Source organism: Scophthalmus maximus, chromosome 8 (genome assembly GCF_022379125.1).
Source record: "Scophthalmus maximus strain ysfricsl-2021 chromosome 8, ASM2237912v1, whole genome shotgun sequence".
Lineage (NCBI taxonomy): Eukaryota > Metazoa > Chordata > Actinopteri > Pleuronectiformes > Scophthalmidae > Scophthalmus > Scophthalmus maximus.
The window spans coordinates 11404784-11420582 of record NC_061522.1 but is presented as its reverse complement, the minus strand read 5'-3'; the positions used below and the strand labels follow the sequence as shown (position 1 = coordinate 11420582).

The window sequence follows — 15799 nt, the reverse complement described above, 5'->3', positions numbered from 1 at the left end:
TTTCATCAGTGTCTGCTACAAACTCAAGAAAAGAGTTTGGGTAACTAATGATGAAAATAATCATTGCAGCCCTTATTTTAGCCAATAATCTGTTCATTTGTTGAGTTTGTCCAAACGTAGGATCAGCATTACTGGACTACACTTAAATTCACTGCATAGATCATTTATTTGGATTGAGTGGATTTTTCAAAATCAAATGCATGAACTAAATATATAATTTGAATGAATTATTAAAAAAAATGATTATATAAAAACAAAACCACTTCTCTTAAGAAAAGAAAAAAAATCAAGGACACTCATGAGCGACATATTTCTCTATTAATCCTCATGAAATCTTTACAAAAGTGACATTTACAGAGTCATCAGTGCTAACCGTACAACCAAAGCAGAAATATTCTAATATGTACTGTAGACATAGCAAAAGGTAACAGTCACATTATTTACAGCCTCGACACCTGGACCACAAACAGACGACAGAAGAAATGCACAACACTACTGATCAGACGACAGAGGTGAGCAGACATGATAACGGCTGGAACAATGAAAACAATGTGCATCATTTGTTCAGTATGGAGACGAATACTGTCATGACAGGAGGTTTAAAAATAAACAGGACAGATGTTTCTCAGCCGGTGTTGTTGGAGTGTTTGGCCGAGGGTCAGATGAGTTACCTGAAGAGTCTAAGGCTGGCGTCACTACTTTACAATGCTCACTTCAGGATCAGTGTAAGTGCAGAGAAAAGTATTATATTCTGTAATAAAGGTCAGTTTGTGTTTCTCTTAATGTCATTTCTTAGCCTTGCCTTTCCCCTTGCCTTTGCCCTTCCCAGAATCTTCTTTCTTCGGCTTTGACTCCTTGGGGGCCTTGGCCTTCTTCTGCTGCAAGAGACAGACGTGATATAACACATAAAGTCACAGAATATAATACGATATGAAGAGAAAGATGAAGAAGACGTAGGTTTGCGTTTGCACACGATTATTGCAGTTTGAATTACTTTAATCATGGCGTCGGCTTTGAGGCCCTCCCCTTCATCCTCGGACTCCTGCTGTCCGTTGTCCACGTCCTCCCCGCCCTGCTCCGACTCCCCGCCGGCTCCACCGCGGCGGCCCTTCTTCACAGTTTGCAGGGAGTACGGCGTCAGGTGAACTTCTTTGTTGTAGGCTCGGGTGAAGGCTGCTTTCACCTGGTAGGAGGACGTCAGCACGGATATCAAAATTCAGGATTGGCCGTATCTGTCATTCTGTTGGTTATTTTTGTGTGTGTGATGTGTTCTGGTCTGTCTACTATAGTGACAAAAGCCTGTCGTATTTTCCCTGTCACCCAAAGTCTTGTCTGACCAACAGTACAAACAGACATTCAGATTATTATCATGTATGATGAAGACAAGCATCAAATCCTCACGTGAGAACCATCAATGTTTAGCACTTGTGTTTATGACGAATATGAGGATTATTCACTTATCAAAATAGATGCTGACTCTTGTATGTCACAGCTCTACTGGCAGCCAATCACAACGGCCCAAACCAACTACTGTATAAATACTGTATAATACTCCTTCTGACCTTAGAGTCCAGTTTGGAGTAGGGATCGGCCTGTCCGCCCCAGACGCTGATCTCCATGATGCTGTCCACGTCCTCCTTGATGAGGTGGTAGTTGTCCAGCAGCTGCACAGCCTGACTGGCACCCTCCGCTCCGAGCCTCTGAAGTGGGCTGAGCAGCGCCTGCCGCAGGTAGTGTAGGTAGTCCAGGTTCACCGCCTGTCTGCTGCTCAATGTCCTGCAGGAGCCAAACAGGTAAAACACTCAAGTTTGATTTTGTGTTCGAGAATGTGTAAATAGTTAAAAAATATTGTTTTATTTTTTTTAAACAGTGGTGCAAGCTCGACTCACTTTAGACTCATGTGTGATGCCAGCTCCTGAACGATACGGGAATGTTTGCTGGTGGAGGAATTCTTGCCGAGCCAGCTGGGGAACGTCGGGAACTGACTCATGTAGCCTCTCATGAGCTCGCCTGGCAACACACTGGCATAGATGGCCTACAGCACAACAGGCAACACACACACACACACACACACACACACACACACACACACACACACACACACACACACACACACACACACACACACACACACACACACACACACACACACACACACACACACACACACACACACACACACACACACACACACACTCGTGAGCTCGTGTCTGTTCAAATGTATTAGGTCATTACAAGACTGAACTCGTGATAAGTTTTACACTGGTGTTTACAATAATTTAATTATTTTTCAGTGTTTTTTTTCTTAAAAATCGGCCCCACACAAAATAAAGAAAGTTATAAAGATAACAGCAAACACAAAAGTAAATGTTATGAGACATCAAAAGACACTGAGGTTAGTGTCGACTGTGTCAAATTAGTGTGTTATTAAAAATGTCTTCTTCTTCTGTGGAGTTCCTGCAAATCATCAGAGCCAAATATGCAAACAGCTACAAGTTATATGGATCTCATAGCTGCAACGTCAATTCACTGCTACAGCGGCGAAAAAGATTCTATGAGAAGATTCCGGGATTCGTGACTGGTCAAGGTTTGGCAAGATGAATGAAAGGGTCGTGATTTGTCGGGAGCTTTTCAGACGGTTTATCAAATCGTCCATTTCACGTGTGCGTGACAGGAGACAGACACTTCTATTCTAATCAATACAGCTGCTGCTTAGCAGCCAGTTTAACTTGTGCATTATGGATGTAGCTGGCAACACTGATGACTGACGACCGGGTGCTGTGCCTGAATGCATCCCTTGTAGAAAGCGATGGAGAACTGAGGCTGTTGCTCTGCAAACGTGCCGTCAGTTGTCTGGCAAAGCCATTTCCACTGCAAATCTTCTGCTCGCAAAAGAAAATAATATATAATAATTTCACCTTTACATGTCAGTGTATGTCTGTGTGTGTTACCTGGGTTGGCAACAGTGACCAGTTCTGCCGAGAGCGGATCTGTCTGTCCACCAGGTCTCCGTCAGAGATGGAGTCCGCTGTCTTGCTGAGCAACACCAGGTGGGACTTCAGATCTCCACTGTGCGAAGACACAGACATTAGAAATTGAAAGAACAGCTCCACATTTCTGTGAAGTAACTGGATTTCAGGTGGGAAAAGCCAGCCTCTCTCACCCGGCAGCCGCCGGACGAACGTGCAGGTAGTTCTCTTGGACGAAGAGCGGCGCGAGCGAGTAGTCGTGGAAGAAGAGGTCGGACTTGTCGATGAGGCTCATGTGGGAAGTGTCCTCGCCCGACACGAACACCTTCCTGCAAACGTCGAATGGCCCCAGCTTCATGTCCTTGCGGGCGCTGGCGGCGTCAGACTTGCACTGGTCGTACGTCATCACCTTGTCTTTCGCTGACCACATGCTCAGGTTGTGGATCACCTGCAGAAAAACAGTCAGCGTGGTGAGAGGGTGGCAAGCGAAGACATGAATGGACGTTCATGAGCCTTTTTTCTTCTTCACCTGTCGGACATCCTGATTGGAAGCGAGGATGATTTCGTTGAGAGCTGGGGGCGGGATCTTGATCCCTTCTTTGAAAGCGAGGGACATCATGGCTCCCTGAAAAAATTTGAAAGAAAAGCAGAGGGGAAAGTTAATATTAACATTCATTAACATTTACTTTAAAATATTTCAGTCTATCGCTGCTGTTTTAATAAATCATATGCAAACAAGTGGCAAGAGACATGATTTCATGTCTGCATTCACAAGAATCCTCACAACCCAAAATAATTTTATGCTGTCAGATGTTGCAGAGAGAGTGTGTGCGTGCGTGTTGTGCGTGCCTGCGCGCGCATTTACCTTGATCTGTTCCACCCGTGGCCTCTGGAAGCGCAGATCAAAGCAGTAGTTGGCCAGGGACCGGATCTTCTGGTGGTTACGATCATTGCACATGCAGATGATGGGAATCTTTGAACTTCTGATCAGACCGATCATCTCCTACAGGAGGTCAGAGGTCAGAGTCGAGAATACATGACGGGGGAACCAATGAGCACTGACATCGAGCAATATTAAACTGAATTTCTATTTTGTTTCACTTCACTACCAAGGTGATGCTTTCTAATCTTAGCATTTGCTAGGAGTAGATAAGTGAAGAAGTATGATCAACTGGCTCCACCTCTAACATGTGATTATTATTAATTATTTACCTGAATTCCTCCACGGTCCTCATTGCCAGCCATGCCATCAACCTCATCCATGATCAGGACGTGTTTATTGCTCACTGTCTGAGACGTGCCTAGAACAAACACACACACACACACACACACACACACACACACACACACACACACACACACACACACACACACACACACACACACACACACACACACACACACACACACACACACACACACACACACACACACACACACACACACACACACACACACAGTTACATACAGTATGACTATGTTTCTCCATGAGAAAATTATTTAGCAAAGGAAAAAAAAAAAAATTCTGAAAAGGGTTTACACTTTATCAGCAGATTGAAGCAATAAAAGAGTAAATGTGACATGTGCTTTGAGTAGTTCAGGTACTGTCACTCCAAAAAATCGGACTCACAATTTTTCACGCAAACAAGTCAATACATCACACTGTCTGAAGAACTAACCACTAAACTTTAATACTTGTAAGTACAAACATATCGATATTTACATACATAAATATACATGCGCACTACATCACCAGGCCTCAATGTGTTTTTGGAATCAAATAAAATCGAGAGACTGTGTAGCTGCCTCGCAGGAAGAAACCTTTCAGTTAATACAGACCGGTGTACTGTTTAGTGAAAATAACACCAGTGTGTAACTCTGACGGCTGACGTGAAATAAAACAGAAATACAGAGATAATGATGATGATGATGAGAGGCGACACCTTTGTAGAAGTCCTCGATGCTGGTGTTGTTTAGTGACTCGGCAACGACCTGCTTTAGGTTCTTTTGGCTGCGAGTACAGCTGGCGTTCATCTCCACGTAGCTGAAGCCCAACTCCTACAGGCCGACACACAATCAGAGTTTCAGACAAGATTCTCGTTCTCACACAAATTGACTGAAACATTGCTGCTTTGAGACTGACCTCACAGACCAGGGCGGCGGTAGTGGTCTTTCCCACACCCGGAGGTCCAGAGAGCAGAGCAGCTTTAAATGATGATCCATCATCTTTCCCTCCTCCAAACTTACCAAACTTTGCTGCAAAAAGAAGAAGCACAAAGCAAGTGGTTTTTAATACAGGTTCATATATCAAAACTAAAATTCATTGAAAAACAAAATTAACCTGTTGCCTTGGGAGTGGTGGCACTGTGGCTCTTGTGCCAGCTCTGCAGCCACCGCAGCAGCTTGTTGGCACAGCTCTGATCCCCCTGTTGGCCAATCACAGTCTTCAGAGAGCGCGGACGGTACTTGTCCACCCACAGCAGACTGGCGTCCTCTGCAGTCCTCGATCGGGGGGATGGTTCCGGGGCTGAAGGCGAACGGGAGGAGGAAAGGCCGAGCTCCCTCCGGGTCTTGTGGCCTGAGCCTCTCCCGGAAGGAGTAGTCCTGCTGCCGTGACCTTGTCCCAGGCCGGTCTTTGACGGGCTTGGGGTGTGAGGGGACCTGGAGTTGCCCTTTGAAGGGGAGATCTTCTGGGCTTTGGGGGTGCTCTTTGATGCTTGACCAGGTGGAGTCCTGGTTTTTGAGGCTTTGCTCTAATTGAGGAAAAATAAATAATTTAAAACAGTTACAAAGCAAATCGAAATAAAATTCATCCTTACATGCTGAAATGATTCAAATCAACAGAAAAGGGTAACAATTACATAATCAATCGATAATTGAGTCAATCAAATTAAAGGATGAGTCGTCATTTCACACAATTTTCAAACATTCACTGGTTCCAGCTTCTTAAACTGAAGATTTTGCTGCTTTTTACATTGTCATTAAAAACAGCTAAATAATTGCATGACTAGATTCAGTACACACTTTGCTGACCTCTGCCTCTGCAGCAATCTCATACTTGGACTTCTTTCCTGGTTTGGTTCTGATTAGCTCCAGCAGAGCGTCCTCGTCCAGGATCTTGGTTCCAAAACTCTCGGCCTGAGCAGAGCGAGACAACAGAGCGTTACGTCAAACTGGACAAACGTTGTGTCTTTGGACGACTGACACGCAGGGAAACGGTGCAGAAAAGAGGCAGGAAGGGGAATTAAATCGGTGTGTAACTGCTGCTGTTTGTATATTTCCATTATTCTGTTTTTTTTGGTAGAGGATGCCAGGTTGGTCACCTTTTCGATCTTCGAGACCCCGCTGTCCCTGCCCTGCACCATGTAGGTGGTCTTTTTGCTGACGTTGCCCGTCACCTTGCCTCCGTAGCGCTCGATCAAGGATTTGGCGTCATCTCTCTCCATGGACTCCAGGACTCCCGTCAACACAAACACGCAGCCCTCCAAACAGTTCTCTGCTCCCTGGGAAACACGCACAGCGTACGGTCAGACATCGCGACAAGACGGACCAAGATGGTGGTCAGCAGCTTTTTGTCTTTTGCACAACAGCCTGAAGGGTGGTGTGTGTGTGTGTGTGTGTGTGTGTGTGTGTGTGTGTGTGTGTGTGTGTGTGTGTGTGTGTGTGTGTGTGTGTGTGTGTGTGTGTGTGTGTGTGTTACTTTTGGGATTTCCTTGGAGCCCAGAGCTCGTGGTCCATCTCTGTTGAGGAAGTTCCTGAAAGCTGCAGAGTTGACTTTCTTCTTCTCAGCGTCATCGGGACTCGTGCTTGTGCTCTGTTTAGATTGAGAGACGGAGGAGAATGTAACTTGTTCTTTCCATGGTTTTAACGTGTACTATGTGTAGATGACGTTTTTTCGTGCTTTGTAGTTCCTGTGTCAGTGCTGCACAACCAGTCGGGGACAAATAAGGACGTCATTGATAGATTATATCCATGATGATCTGGAAAAGACGTTTCAGAGGAGGCATCTACAAAGCTCACCTCTGGTTTCTTTGGAGAAGTTTTAAGTGCAGTGGGCGTTGTTCCTGTTTTGGGTGTAAACTTCACGTCTGAGCTTGATGAGGCGATGGGCTCCTTTCTGGGAGACGTTTTAATTTTTGTGGGTGAAATCATGGGGGTTTTGCTCTTTGGCCCTGCGTCTTTCTCTTGGTCCCTTTTCTTCATCATGGCCAGTTTGGAGCTGGCTTTGAGAGAGGAAAGGTTCTTCTGAGGAGACGGACTGACCACGTCCTCCAACACGCTCCGGTTGGTCTTCGACAGGCTGCTCGTGCTGCCAGCAGCAGAGTCTGTGCAGCTCTTTTTGGGAATCACGGCAGGGGCTTGTTTTTCATCCGAGCCTTTACGAGCCTGGATGAGGACACACATTATTATTAACAATATCAATATTAACAGCTGGCATCAGAAGTGAGCCCCCTCACCCCCTTTTTTTAACACTGTTCATTACCTTCTTTGCCTGTGGCTCCTCATCCAGCAGGGCCAGCGTCCTGGCAAACTCCTCGTCCTCGTGGACCTGCTTTTCCATCTGAGCAAAGTCAGAAGAGGAAAACAAAAGGATGAGAATGGAAAAGCAGAAGTCAAGTTCAACTGTGAGAATCGCTGTATACTACGAGTATCTGCACTAACAAACAAAAGCCCATGTTATTTTCCAAGAGTCCAAAATGAATCATTCTAATCACTTTTTCAAACAAAATAATAAAAAATACAAAAATAAAAGCATCACATTTTTGTATAACAAATTACTCAAAAAGCTCCCTGTTTATGTCGATCAGCGTACCTCCATGTCCTGATCCATCTGCAGCTGTCTGGCAATTTCCTCATCACTGATCAGGTCGTCTGTGTCCTGAGTTGGCTGAGGAAGAAGGTGGAGATGTTTTTAAGTCAGTTTGTTGTGAATCTGTTGTAAATTTCTGATCAGTTGTTGTAAGCAGTATTGAAAGGGATCAATGAGTGAAAACTCAGAGAGAGAGAGCGAGCGAGAGAGAGAGCGAGAGAGAGAGAGAGAGAGATAGAGAGAGAGAGAGAGAGAGTCGTGACCTTGATGAAAATCATCCGTCAGTACTCACGGCTTTTCGTTTGGTGCTGGCAACCAGCTTCTTGTCCGAGCGCTGAATAGTCCCACCGCCGAAGTAGTCCAATACTGAGGTGGGAGTGTGTTTGGGCTGAGGAGGCGTGACTTTCTTGGGGGTGATGAGCGCCGGAGGGGACTTCAGCCCAGTTTTCACCTGTGTGGTGGAGGACTTGACAGGAGGCTTCGGCCCAAGACGAGCGCCCTCCGCTTGTGACTTTGTCTGTTTGGACGTGTTGTCCTTCTTGGTTTGTGAGACCTTCTTCAAGGATTGAAAGTTGTCACTGTCCGAGTCTACAATCCAAAGAGAGAAAAACCTCTGAAAACAGACCTTTTCCTAAATAAAGAAAACATTAGTCTAAACTTAAAGCTAGATCCATCTTCTTACACAGTTTTTAACAGTCTTTTAGTTTTGTTCATTACAACTCTTTACTGGTTTCTTTTCATTTTAAAAGCCGTTGGAAATTTCTCAAGTAATGAAAATGTTCTCTATAAATAAGATGGTGGACTTGACAAGGAATCGAGTATAATATACGCAATATATGAAATACGATAACAAACCATCACCTGTTTCAGAGACGTACTGCACAGGATCTTTTTTGGCAGGCGGCGCTGCCTTGCTGCTCTTCACTTTCCCTTTGGGGGATTTCTTTGACTTCCTCACTGGCTCCTCCTCCGACGAGTCTGAAGAGAAGAACCAAAGATTAAATAGCGGAGAAAAAGACACAGAGGATGAAGAGCAACATGAGCACAATTCTTCAGGGGGAATCATGAAACGAGTATCATTCTTACCCGACTCTATGACGCCGCGCTTCTTTCGTTTTTTCTCACCATCCTTGCATTTCTCTTCTTTTTTGGAGCTTTTGACCTGAAAAACACGCCAAACCATCAATCCAGGTGAAAACAAGGAATCAATTGAATAAGGAAGAAAGAAGAAAAACAAGGATACCGGAATCATATTGAGATTCAGGAGTTAAGAGGAAAGTTACAGGAAATTCACCTTTAAATAACCAACTTTCAACTTAGACCTGGACCTGATGACACACGTAGACTCAAGTAAGAGTTCAAAACACAATCTCTATATCAATAGAGATTGTGTCCAGGCTGGTCAGAATCTGGACCGGATTAAAGACAGAGGGTAAAGACTGTTTGAAATGCAGTTTCAGTTGTGTGAAACTTTTGTTTTTTTTCTATTTGTGAAACAAATGCTTTTCAGGTTTAAAAATTAAACTAAAACCTGTCAAATTTCTACTAGATTAGACTATATCAGCTAACACGTTTTCAGATAAGTGAGACTTGGATTCAACTTGTGAAAACACTTGGTGGGAGATGGTTCACTGCTCTTCTCACATCCAGTCCAGATCCAAACGACGAGATGAATCTAGAGCACAATGTTAGTCTAGGACCCAGAAGCAGATCTCTCTGTCCCCCGTCAGAATGATCGTCTTGCCTTTGAGGTCTCTTTCTTCTTCTCTTTCACGACCTCGGCTGGTGACAGCGGCTTGCTCCTCCTCCTCCTCTTCTTCTCCTCCTCCTCCTCCTCCTCCGCCCTCATGTTCCCATTCGAAGGCGGTTTCTTCGCCGCAGTCGGTGCGAAGAAGCGTCTGATGTCCTGAACAAAACAAACACGTTTGACAGCGGCCGAGTCACTCGCCCGTCGTGAACAACAACCGCGAAAGCAAAATACCAACGGCTTCGAAGAACAAAGTGGATTATAAATGTGTTGCGGGCCGAACTGCAACGAACGGGAGAGCTGGTCCCCTCGGGGTCGACGAGCTGTAACGTACCATGGTGAAGACGCGTCTCTGGCGGTCGTCTGCTCTCAGCTCGTCTGTCTGCGACGAGGCTCCTGATGCTGCGGCCGCTTGGCGCGAAGCGGGACCAGACTGAGCCGCGGTCGCAGGGAGATGACGACGCGCCGGCCGCTGGTTGGTCGGCTGGTCGGTCGGTCGGCGCGCGTCACTCAGCGTGCGTGTTGTTTTTTTAAACTCAAAATTAAACGCAATTGAAGAAGGGATGTAGAGATCGCTACGTTTGTTGTGATCATCCGGCGCGCGTTCACAAGAATGACATAATATGTCGTCATGCTGTGTGTTTTGATTTCGTGAACAAACAAAAAAACAAAACAGAAGTCATGTGAGACAGAGAACAAGTCTTTTGAGTTTTAATAATTTGAATAAATTAAAGATTAAATGGATTTTATTGAAGTATTTTTAATAACTTCTTAGTCACATCTGGAATGCTTAACCCTCATATCAATGTAATGATTTGGTTGGATTTGATCCCCCCATCATTAATCTGTGGATACAATTGCATCGACAGGAATTACATAATTTGTTGAAAAAATATTTCCCTCAATTACAACTTTGCTTTAATAAATATACAGCTCTGATGCCCAATTTTCGTGTTAATTTCTGTTGCTTCTTAGGTCTGATCTTCCATCGAGAAGCCTGAGAAAGAGATATTCCATGTTTGAACCCTGACCTGTACTGTGCACTTCAGAGACTGACTAGAGATGGGATCAAACGCCGTTTCAAAAAGTATTGATTGCATGTGCCATTACTGATAACACCTGATTTGTTCAGTACAGCTCTAGTTTAAACTTATGTCAGACCCTATAGAGCAGATAATTCAAGCTACATCATTAACTTGAGTTTGAACTAGTCATGAATACACTGACAACCACAATATCACCTGCGATTAGTTTAAGCCTCATTATAAATTAACAAATAGGCAAGAAAATATATTGGCCACAGAATTTAGTTTATAATAGATATTCCATTTCTACAAACCATTTGTGCTTAAAAAATCCATTTCCTCTGTTCACATAAACCAAAATTTTGTATTAATGTTTAGTTTCTGATCACCTTTCATTTCCATTGGTGCTTATCTTAGTTTCAGCTAAAAAAAAAAACAACAACCAGAGGAGAACTTAATTGGAAAAGGGGGTAGTTTTATTGGTCATTAGAGAACATGGTGAACATTTATTCAGCCTCCGGCTCCACCACGGTGGTCTTCTCACTGATGTAGATGCCGTCCAGGAACTTCCTGATGTCCTTCTTTCTGACCGTGGTGGCCTGTTGGATCAAGGCCGCTGAAAACATAAGGGGGGGATGTGAGCGGAGAAAATAAAATAAAGGTCACATGCAGCAACCGGTCGGTGGTTTAACATGCTTCATTTAACAAGGCCTGATGGCCTGCGTGACATGAGCAATTAAAAGAGTTTCTTCTGTCAGAAAATGGTCAAAAAATAAGATTTAATGTAGATTTTTGGATTAAAAGGATAAAAAAACATGCATGTGCAAAAACAAGACGGTGAAAGAAAGATAAAAGGAAAACAGAAGAGGGGGCCCCCTGTAGGCCACAGGGTAGGCGTCGGCGGCGTTGTCTAACCTCTACGACTGCAGGTGGAACTTTTACTGATCCTGTGCCACTACTGTTCCCTTCTCAGACACGTAAATACCGTCCAAGAACTTTCTGATATCCTTATTTTTGACTGTGGTGGCCTGCTGGATCAGAGCGGCTGGAACAGAGAGGTTGGGGTGATAAGCAGCACATCACATAGGGATTACATAATTACAAAGGAGGAGAGAGATGGAGGACATTCACTAAATCTATAACAGTTGTCAAGGGGGAAGGTGTTTGATTCAAATGATCTTACAATTAAATCTTATTGACTAAAGGACTACATAACCACATGTAGAGAAAAAAGGTGCTTTAACACAAATAACAGCCAGTGGTTCTCATTCAGGGATTCAGGGTCCCCCCCCTCAAGGAGCTGCAAAACAATCAACAATTTTTACTTAGTCAAAATATATAAATATTTAACCTTTTCTCTGAAATGTGTATATTTTTTTCTGTTTAGGGCTTTAAAATATTTATCATATGACCCTTTAATTGAAGTGCTCACTTCTCGACTCTGTTACACTTTGAAAAGGGGGTTGTACCTCAATTTTGTCTCAACTATAAACAGTCACAAGACAGAAAAGTTTGAGAACCACTGATTTCAAACGTATTTGGAATTACTAATCCAAATACAAAGACTAAATAAATTAAACACAACACATCAACATTTTCATGTAATTAATGATGCAAATGTAATGAGGAAGAGTGTTGCTTCTTTTTGACAGGAAAAGTAATATTATATATAGTGACAAAAATGTGGAAATGAACTCAGATAAGGGAAATTATCTATTCTGTAGAGCAGGAGGAGGGAGGACTATTCCTGAAAACTGGATCTATTACTACACAGGACTGATGTGAAAACAGGAGCTTAGTCTAATAGTGAGAGTTTGGGAGCAGTACCAGCCCTCTGACAATCACATGCCACCAGCAGATCCTGTGTTTGTGTCCTTTAACAACACATGTTCATGAACTGTTTGATTTAAATATCTTTAAATTACGCTGCCTGAGCTGAAAGGATCAAATCGGGTAACCTGCTTGAAAAATATGGACAATTTGCAGCATGAGTTAAATGATAAATTGGACTTAAGTGTGACCTTAAATACTGGGACGGACACATTTTGCAAAAGAATCATTTGTGTAATAATGTGCTCAGAAATCACAGCAGAGAACAGCTGCTGAGAAAAAGGAGACAACGTACATGAGTTTGAAACCAGCTCAATGTCGTTGCCCTCCAACACCAGCTCGTCCTTCTGGGCAGCGGAGACGGCGCAGATCACACCTGAGACAGGAACAGAAGTCACATGATCAAATCAAGTACAGCAAGTGGTCCAGTGCACTTTAACCTGAGAACAAGGGACTCACAGTCCCTCAGACAGATGCTGGTGAAGCTGCTATACATAGCAAAAGCAGTTCAACGAAGATACTTCAACACGAGGCGCTGAGGATCAAACGTCGAAGCATCAGACCTGAGTTAGAGCCTCTACACATGGCTGACAAAAAGGAACTTAACATTAAATACATGTAGGGCAAGAAAACTGCATATACAGTCACTTGATTACACCATCACTTGATCCTGGTCTTGATCTGTAGTGTTTATTACTACAGGTTTTTATTTTCATGACAATATCCAATAACTGTCCAAAAGAACAGTTAAATATGTAATAGTAAGTCCATTAGGTTTGGGACATCATTTCCCCAAAATGCAAAGAAACATCACATTTACCTTCTTAGGCAAATGATCGAATGTATTTACAAGACTTGCTCTGATGCATCTTATTCATTCTTAGTCTCAGCTTCTGAGAAACAAGTCATTATGTATGACACTCAAACCTATTTGCTACAAAGCACTAGATTGCATTACAAAATATATATTTATTATTTACATTTATGTGCCATGTCAAGTTCTCTGTTGGTTAAATTTTGACAGTATGAATGTTACATGCAGACTCACCAGCCCTCATTCGGACACGGCGGATGTACTTCTCTCCCAGGAAGTTCCTGATCTCCACCATGGTGCCGCCCTCCTGAATAACGACGTTGATGGGGAAATGGGCGTACACGGAACGCATTTTGTACCGGAAACCCTGCAGTCGGACAGAAGGGGAAAATTATTCATCAACACTTGGCATGTGGCTTGACTCCGGTCACAGTCAATAACTGCTGCAGACTCCATCAGACAAGTAGAACTGAAATCTCACCAAAGTGACTCCCTTGATCATGTTCTGGACGTGGCTGCAGATGGTGCGGACTGTGGCCAGCTCCTTCCTGTTACCCCACCATTTTTCCACACGAAGCTGAGGACAACAGTGACTCACATCATTTTCACCGAAGTGGACTGGTTCTGATACAGTTATCATCACGTTGATCATCTAACAGTCATTTGTCAAGCAATAAAACCTACAACATCTGTTGATGTCAGCCTCTAAATCATTGCAGTTTCATTGGCTTTGGGGTTTTATTATCAGTGGGGTTGACAATTAGAGGTTGTCAACAACATCTTTGGATGTTGAGATTGACATTGTTAACAGGTTCCTGTTAATTTGTACGACATCAAATACCCAATAAATGCACAACATCCCTTAAAATAGTCTGTCTTAACCAACCTATTACACAGAACCAATAGGCTTGCTCACAATATCAGAAACAAGACAAATTAGACAATATACTCTACAATAAAGTCTATTTGGAGAAGATATTAAGTTTAATTCTTCATTTTCAAACTTTCTAGTGTTGAATGAAATTCGATTTTATATATCTGTGACTGAGGTCTAGTATGGTTATTGAATGAGAGCCAGGTCCTTCATAATAGTGGCAGACTGATCACTGCTTTGTGCAACAGTTTGATTATCTCACAAACTTCATCATGGTTTATTATATTGATTTCAACCATATCACCCAGTTGTGGCTACATCCTGCCATAGCTGACTTTGGGCAATTTGGGTGGAGCAGAGATAAGCTGGCAACACAACACTGACAAACGTCTAAGTTGATATAATGAACTCGTCCAGCAGTTATGAAGCGACTTTATTCATTTAAAGTTTCATTCCTGTGCACCTGAAAAACATTGTTTCAACATCAACCATTTTAGGTGATGTTCTCATTTTGCTGTGTTCACTCACTTTTTGCGAACTTGTGAGGATCAGCAGTCTGGTGCCGTCCGTACAGCTGATTCTTTGTATGCACCATCACTACTAGGTCTCATTCACATAACTCCATGTACTTTACATATAAATTACATAACTTTCGCCCATGTGCACTACATTGATAAGATCCACGATCTTCTCGCTGTCCCTTACCTTCTTCTGTTTCTTGCCCAGCAGGCTGAGCTCCAGGTTGATGTGGTTGAACTCTCTGGTGAGTTTTCCACGGGGCCCCTTGACTGTCACCGTCCGGCCCCTCAACTTCACCTCGACTGCAGGGGGGAATGAAATGAACACAAAGTTAGAGAGGTAATAAAGACGCTCAAGATCTTGACGTGGTCTGCAGAGATCACCAGTGGCTCACCTTTGTCGGGGATGTCGACAGTCTGACTGCTGAGAATGGTCTTCATTCTGTGGAGACGAACACAGACCGTGTCACAACTTCATTATCTTACCAGCGACAGTTTTGAATGCGTGGTTAGTGAGACACGTGCGCGGAGCTGTGGTGACATGTTGAACACCTAACACGTTCCAACGGTTTATACTGGGAGATGCGTTCAGTGTCACAGAACAGCCACACGTCTACTAGCACTTAGCGCTAATGCTAACGTGGAGCTACACCAGACCGTCGGAGCGGTGTTCCACATGCGTGTTGCTACACAAATCAACTTTATCAACATGTTCGTGTCCGTTAGCGACAACCGGAGCCACGGGAAGAAGATGAATCATTTATAAACAGCACGGTTCAAGCCGCTGCGGCCCTCGGCAGCGTCAGGCCTTGAAAACACAAGTCAGCGGGAAAACCGCTAATATATCTCCTCACAAACCTACAGTAAGGCGAAAATACAGCCTGTGTCGTGAAACACAATGTTCTCCGCGACTCTTGGTTTAAGGTAAAATCATAAACATGTTTAATTGACACAGATGGAGTTAGATAAAAGTCCCGGGGACAGTTTCTCGGCAGTCCTCACCTCGCCGGTAGCAGAGGAAAGGAGGAAGGAAGGACGTCACGACGCTGTTGTAGAGCACGTACGTGCCGTCATCAGGCATTACAAGTCGATCGACAGAAAGATTGTGTCTTCTGTAAATCTTTCATTGCAATATTTACACTTATATATTTGATCTTAATTTATCTTTGACCACTGGTGTCCATATATATATAGGTCCATATGTAAATAGCT

At 43.6% G+C, this 15799-nt stretch overlaps 2 protein-coding genes across 3 annotated transcripts; both read right to left on the bottom strand.

The window, feature by feature from the left end:
* Positions 1-147: 147 nt before the first annotated feature.
* rfc1 (replication factor C (activator 1) 1) lies at positions 148-9988 on the bottom strand. 2 transcript variants are annotated; one of them, XM_035636124.2, is made up of 23 exons: positions 9861-9988; positions 9524-9685; positions 8866-8941; positions 8641-8757; positions 8072-8367; positions 7783-7857; positions 7453-7530; positions 6990-7355; positions 6670-6783; positions 6293-6472; positions 5994-6107; positions 5311-5722; positions 5113-5225; positions 4913-5027; positions 4182-4270; positions 3835-3972; positions 3499-3594; positions 3164-3417; positions 2952-3069; positions 1890-2035; positions 1563-1776; positions 995-1183; positions 148-878 (listed from the first exon to the last, which is right to left on the bottom strand). In XM_035636124.2, the coding sequence occupies exons 1-23, from the start codon at positions 9861-9863 to the stop codon at positions 786-788; spliced, it is 3558 nt and encodes a 1185-aa protein (XP_035492017.2). In that variant the 5' UTR covers positions 9864-9988; the 3' UTR covers positions 148-785. The 2 variants fall into 2 exon arrangements, with proteins under 2 accessions (XP_035492017.2, XP_035492018.2); XM_035636125.2 differs by having other exon boundaries at positions 6003-6107; positions 9861-9964.
* Positions 9989-11005: 1017 nt separating this feature from the next.
* On the bottom strand, positions 11006-15614 carry rpl9 (ribosomal protein L9). The gene is made up of 8 exons (XM_035636143.1): positions 15590-15614; positions 14983-15029; positions 14775-14890; positions 13677-13772; positions 13430-13562; positions 12677-12757; positions 11467-11596; positions 11006-11167 (listed from the first exon to the last, which is right to left on the bottom strand). The coding sequence occupies exons 2-7, from the start codon at positions 15026-15028 to the stop codon at positions 11490-11492; spliced, it is 579 nt and encodes a 192-aa protein (XP_035492036.1). The 5' UTR covers position 15029; positions 15590-15614; the 3' UTR covers positions 11006-11167; positions 11467-11489.
* Between the last annotated feature and the right edge of the window lie 185 nt (positions 15615-15799).

What these genes read in the sequence shown, in the direction of transcription:
- rfc1 (XM_035636124.2), bottom strand. An exon ending in CAGAGGCAGAGGTCAGCAAA is followed by an intron (nt 5,723 to 5,993) that starts GTGTGTACTGAA and finishes TTCCTCAATTAG; the next exon opens with AGCAAAGCCTCAAAAACCAG. An exon ending in CCAATCAGGATGTCCGACAG is followed by an intron (nt 3,418 to 3,498) that starts GTGAAGAAGAAA and finishes GTTTTTCTGCAG; the next exon opens with GTGATCCACAACCTGAGCAT.
- rpl9 (XM_035636143.1), bottom strand. Translation starts at nt 15,028, where the DNA reads ATGAAGACCATTCTCAGCAGTCAGACTGTCGACATCCCCGACAAAG. An exon ending in TGTCGACATCCCCGACAAAG is followed by an intron (nt 14,891 to 14,982) that starts GTGAGCCACTGG and finishes TCCCCCCTGCAG; the next exon opens with TCGAGGTGAAGTTGAGGGGC. An exon ending in TGAGCTGGTTTCAAACTCAT is followed by an intron (nt 11,597 to 12,676) that starts GTACGTTGTCTC and finishes TCTCTGTTCCAG; the next exon opens with CCGCTCTGATCCAGCAGGCC.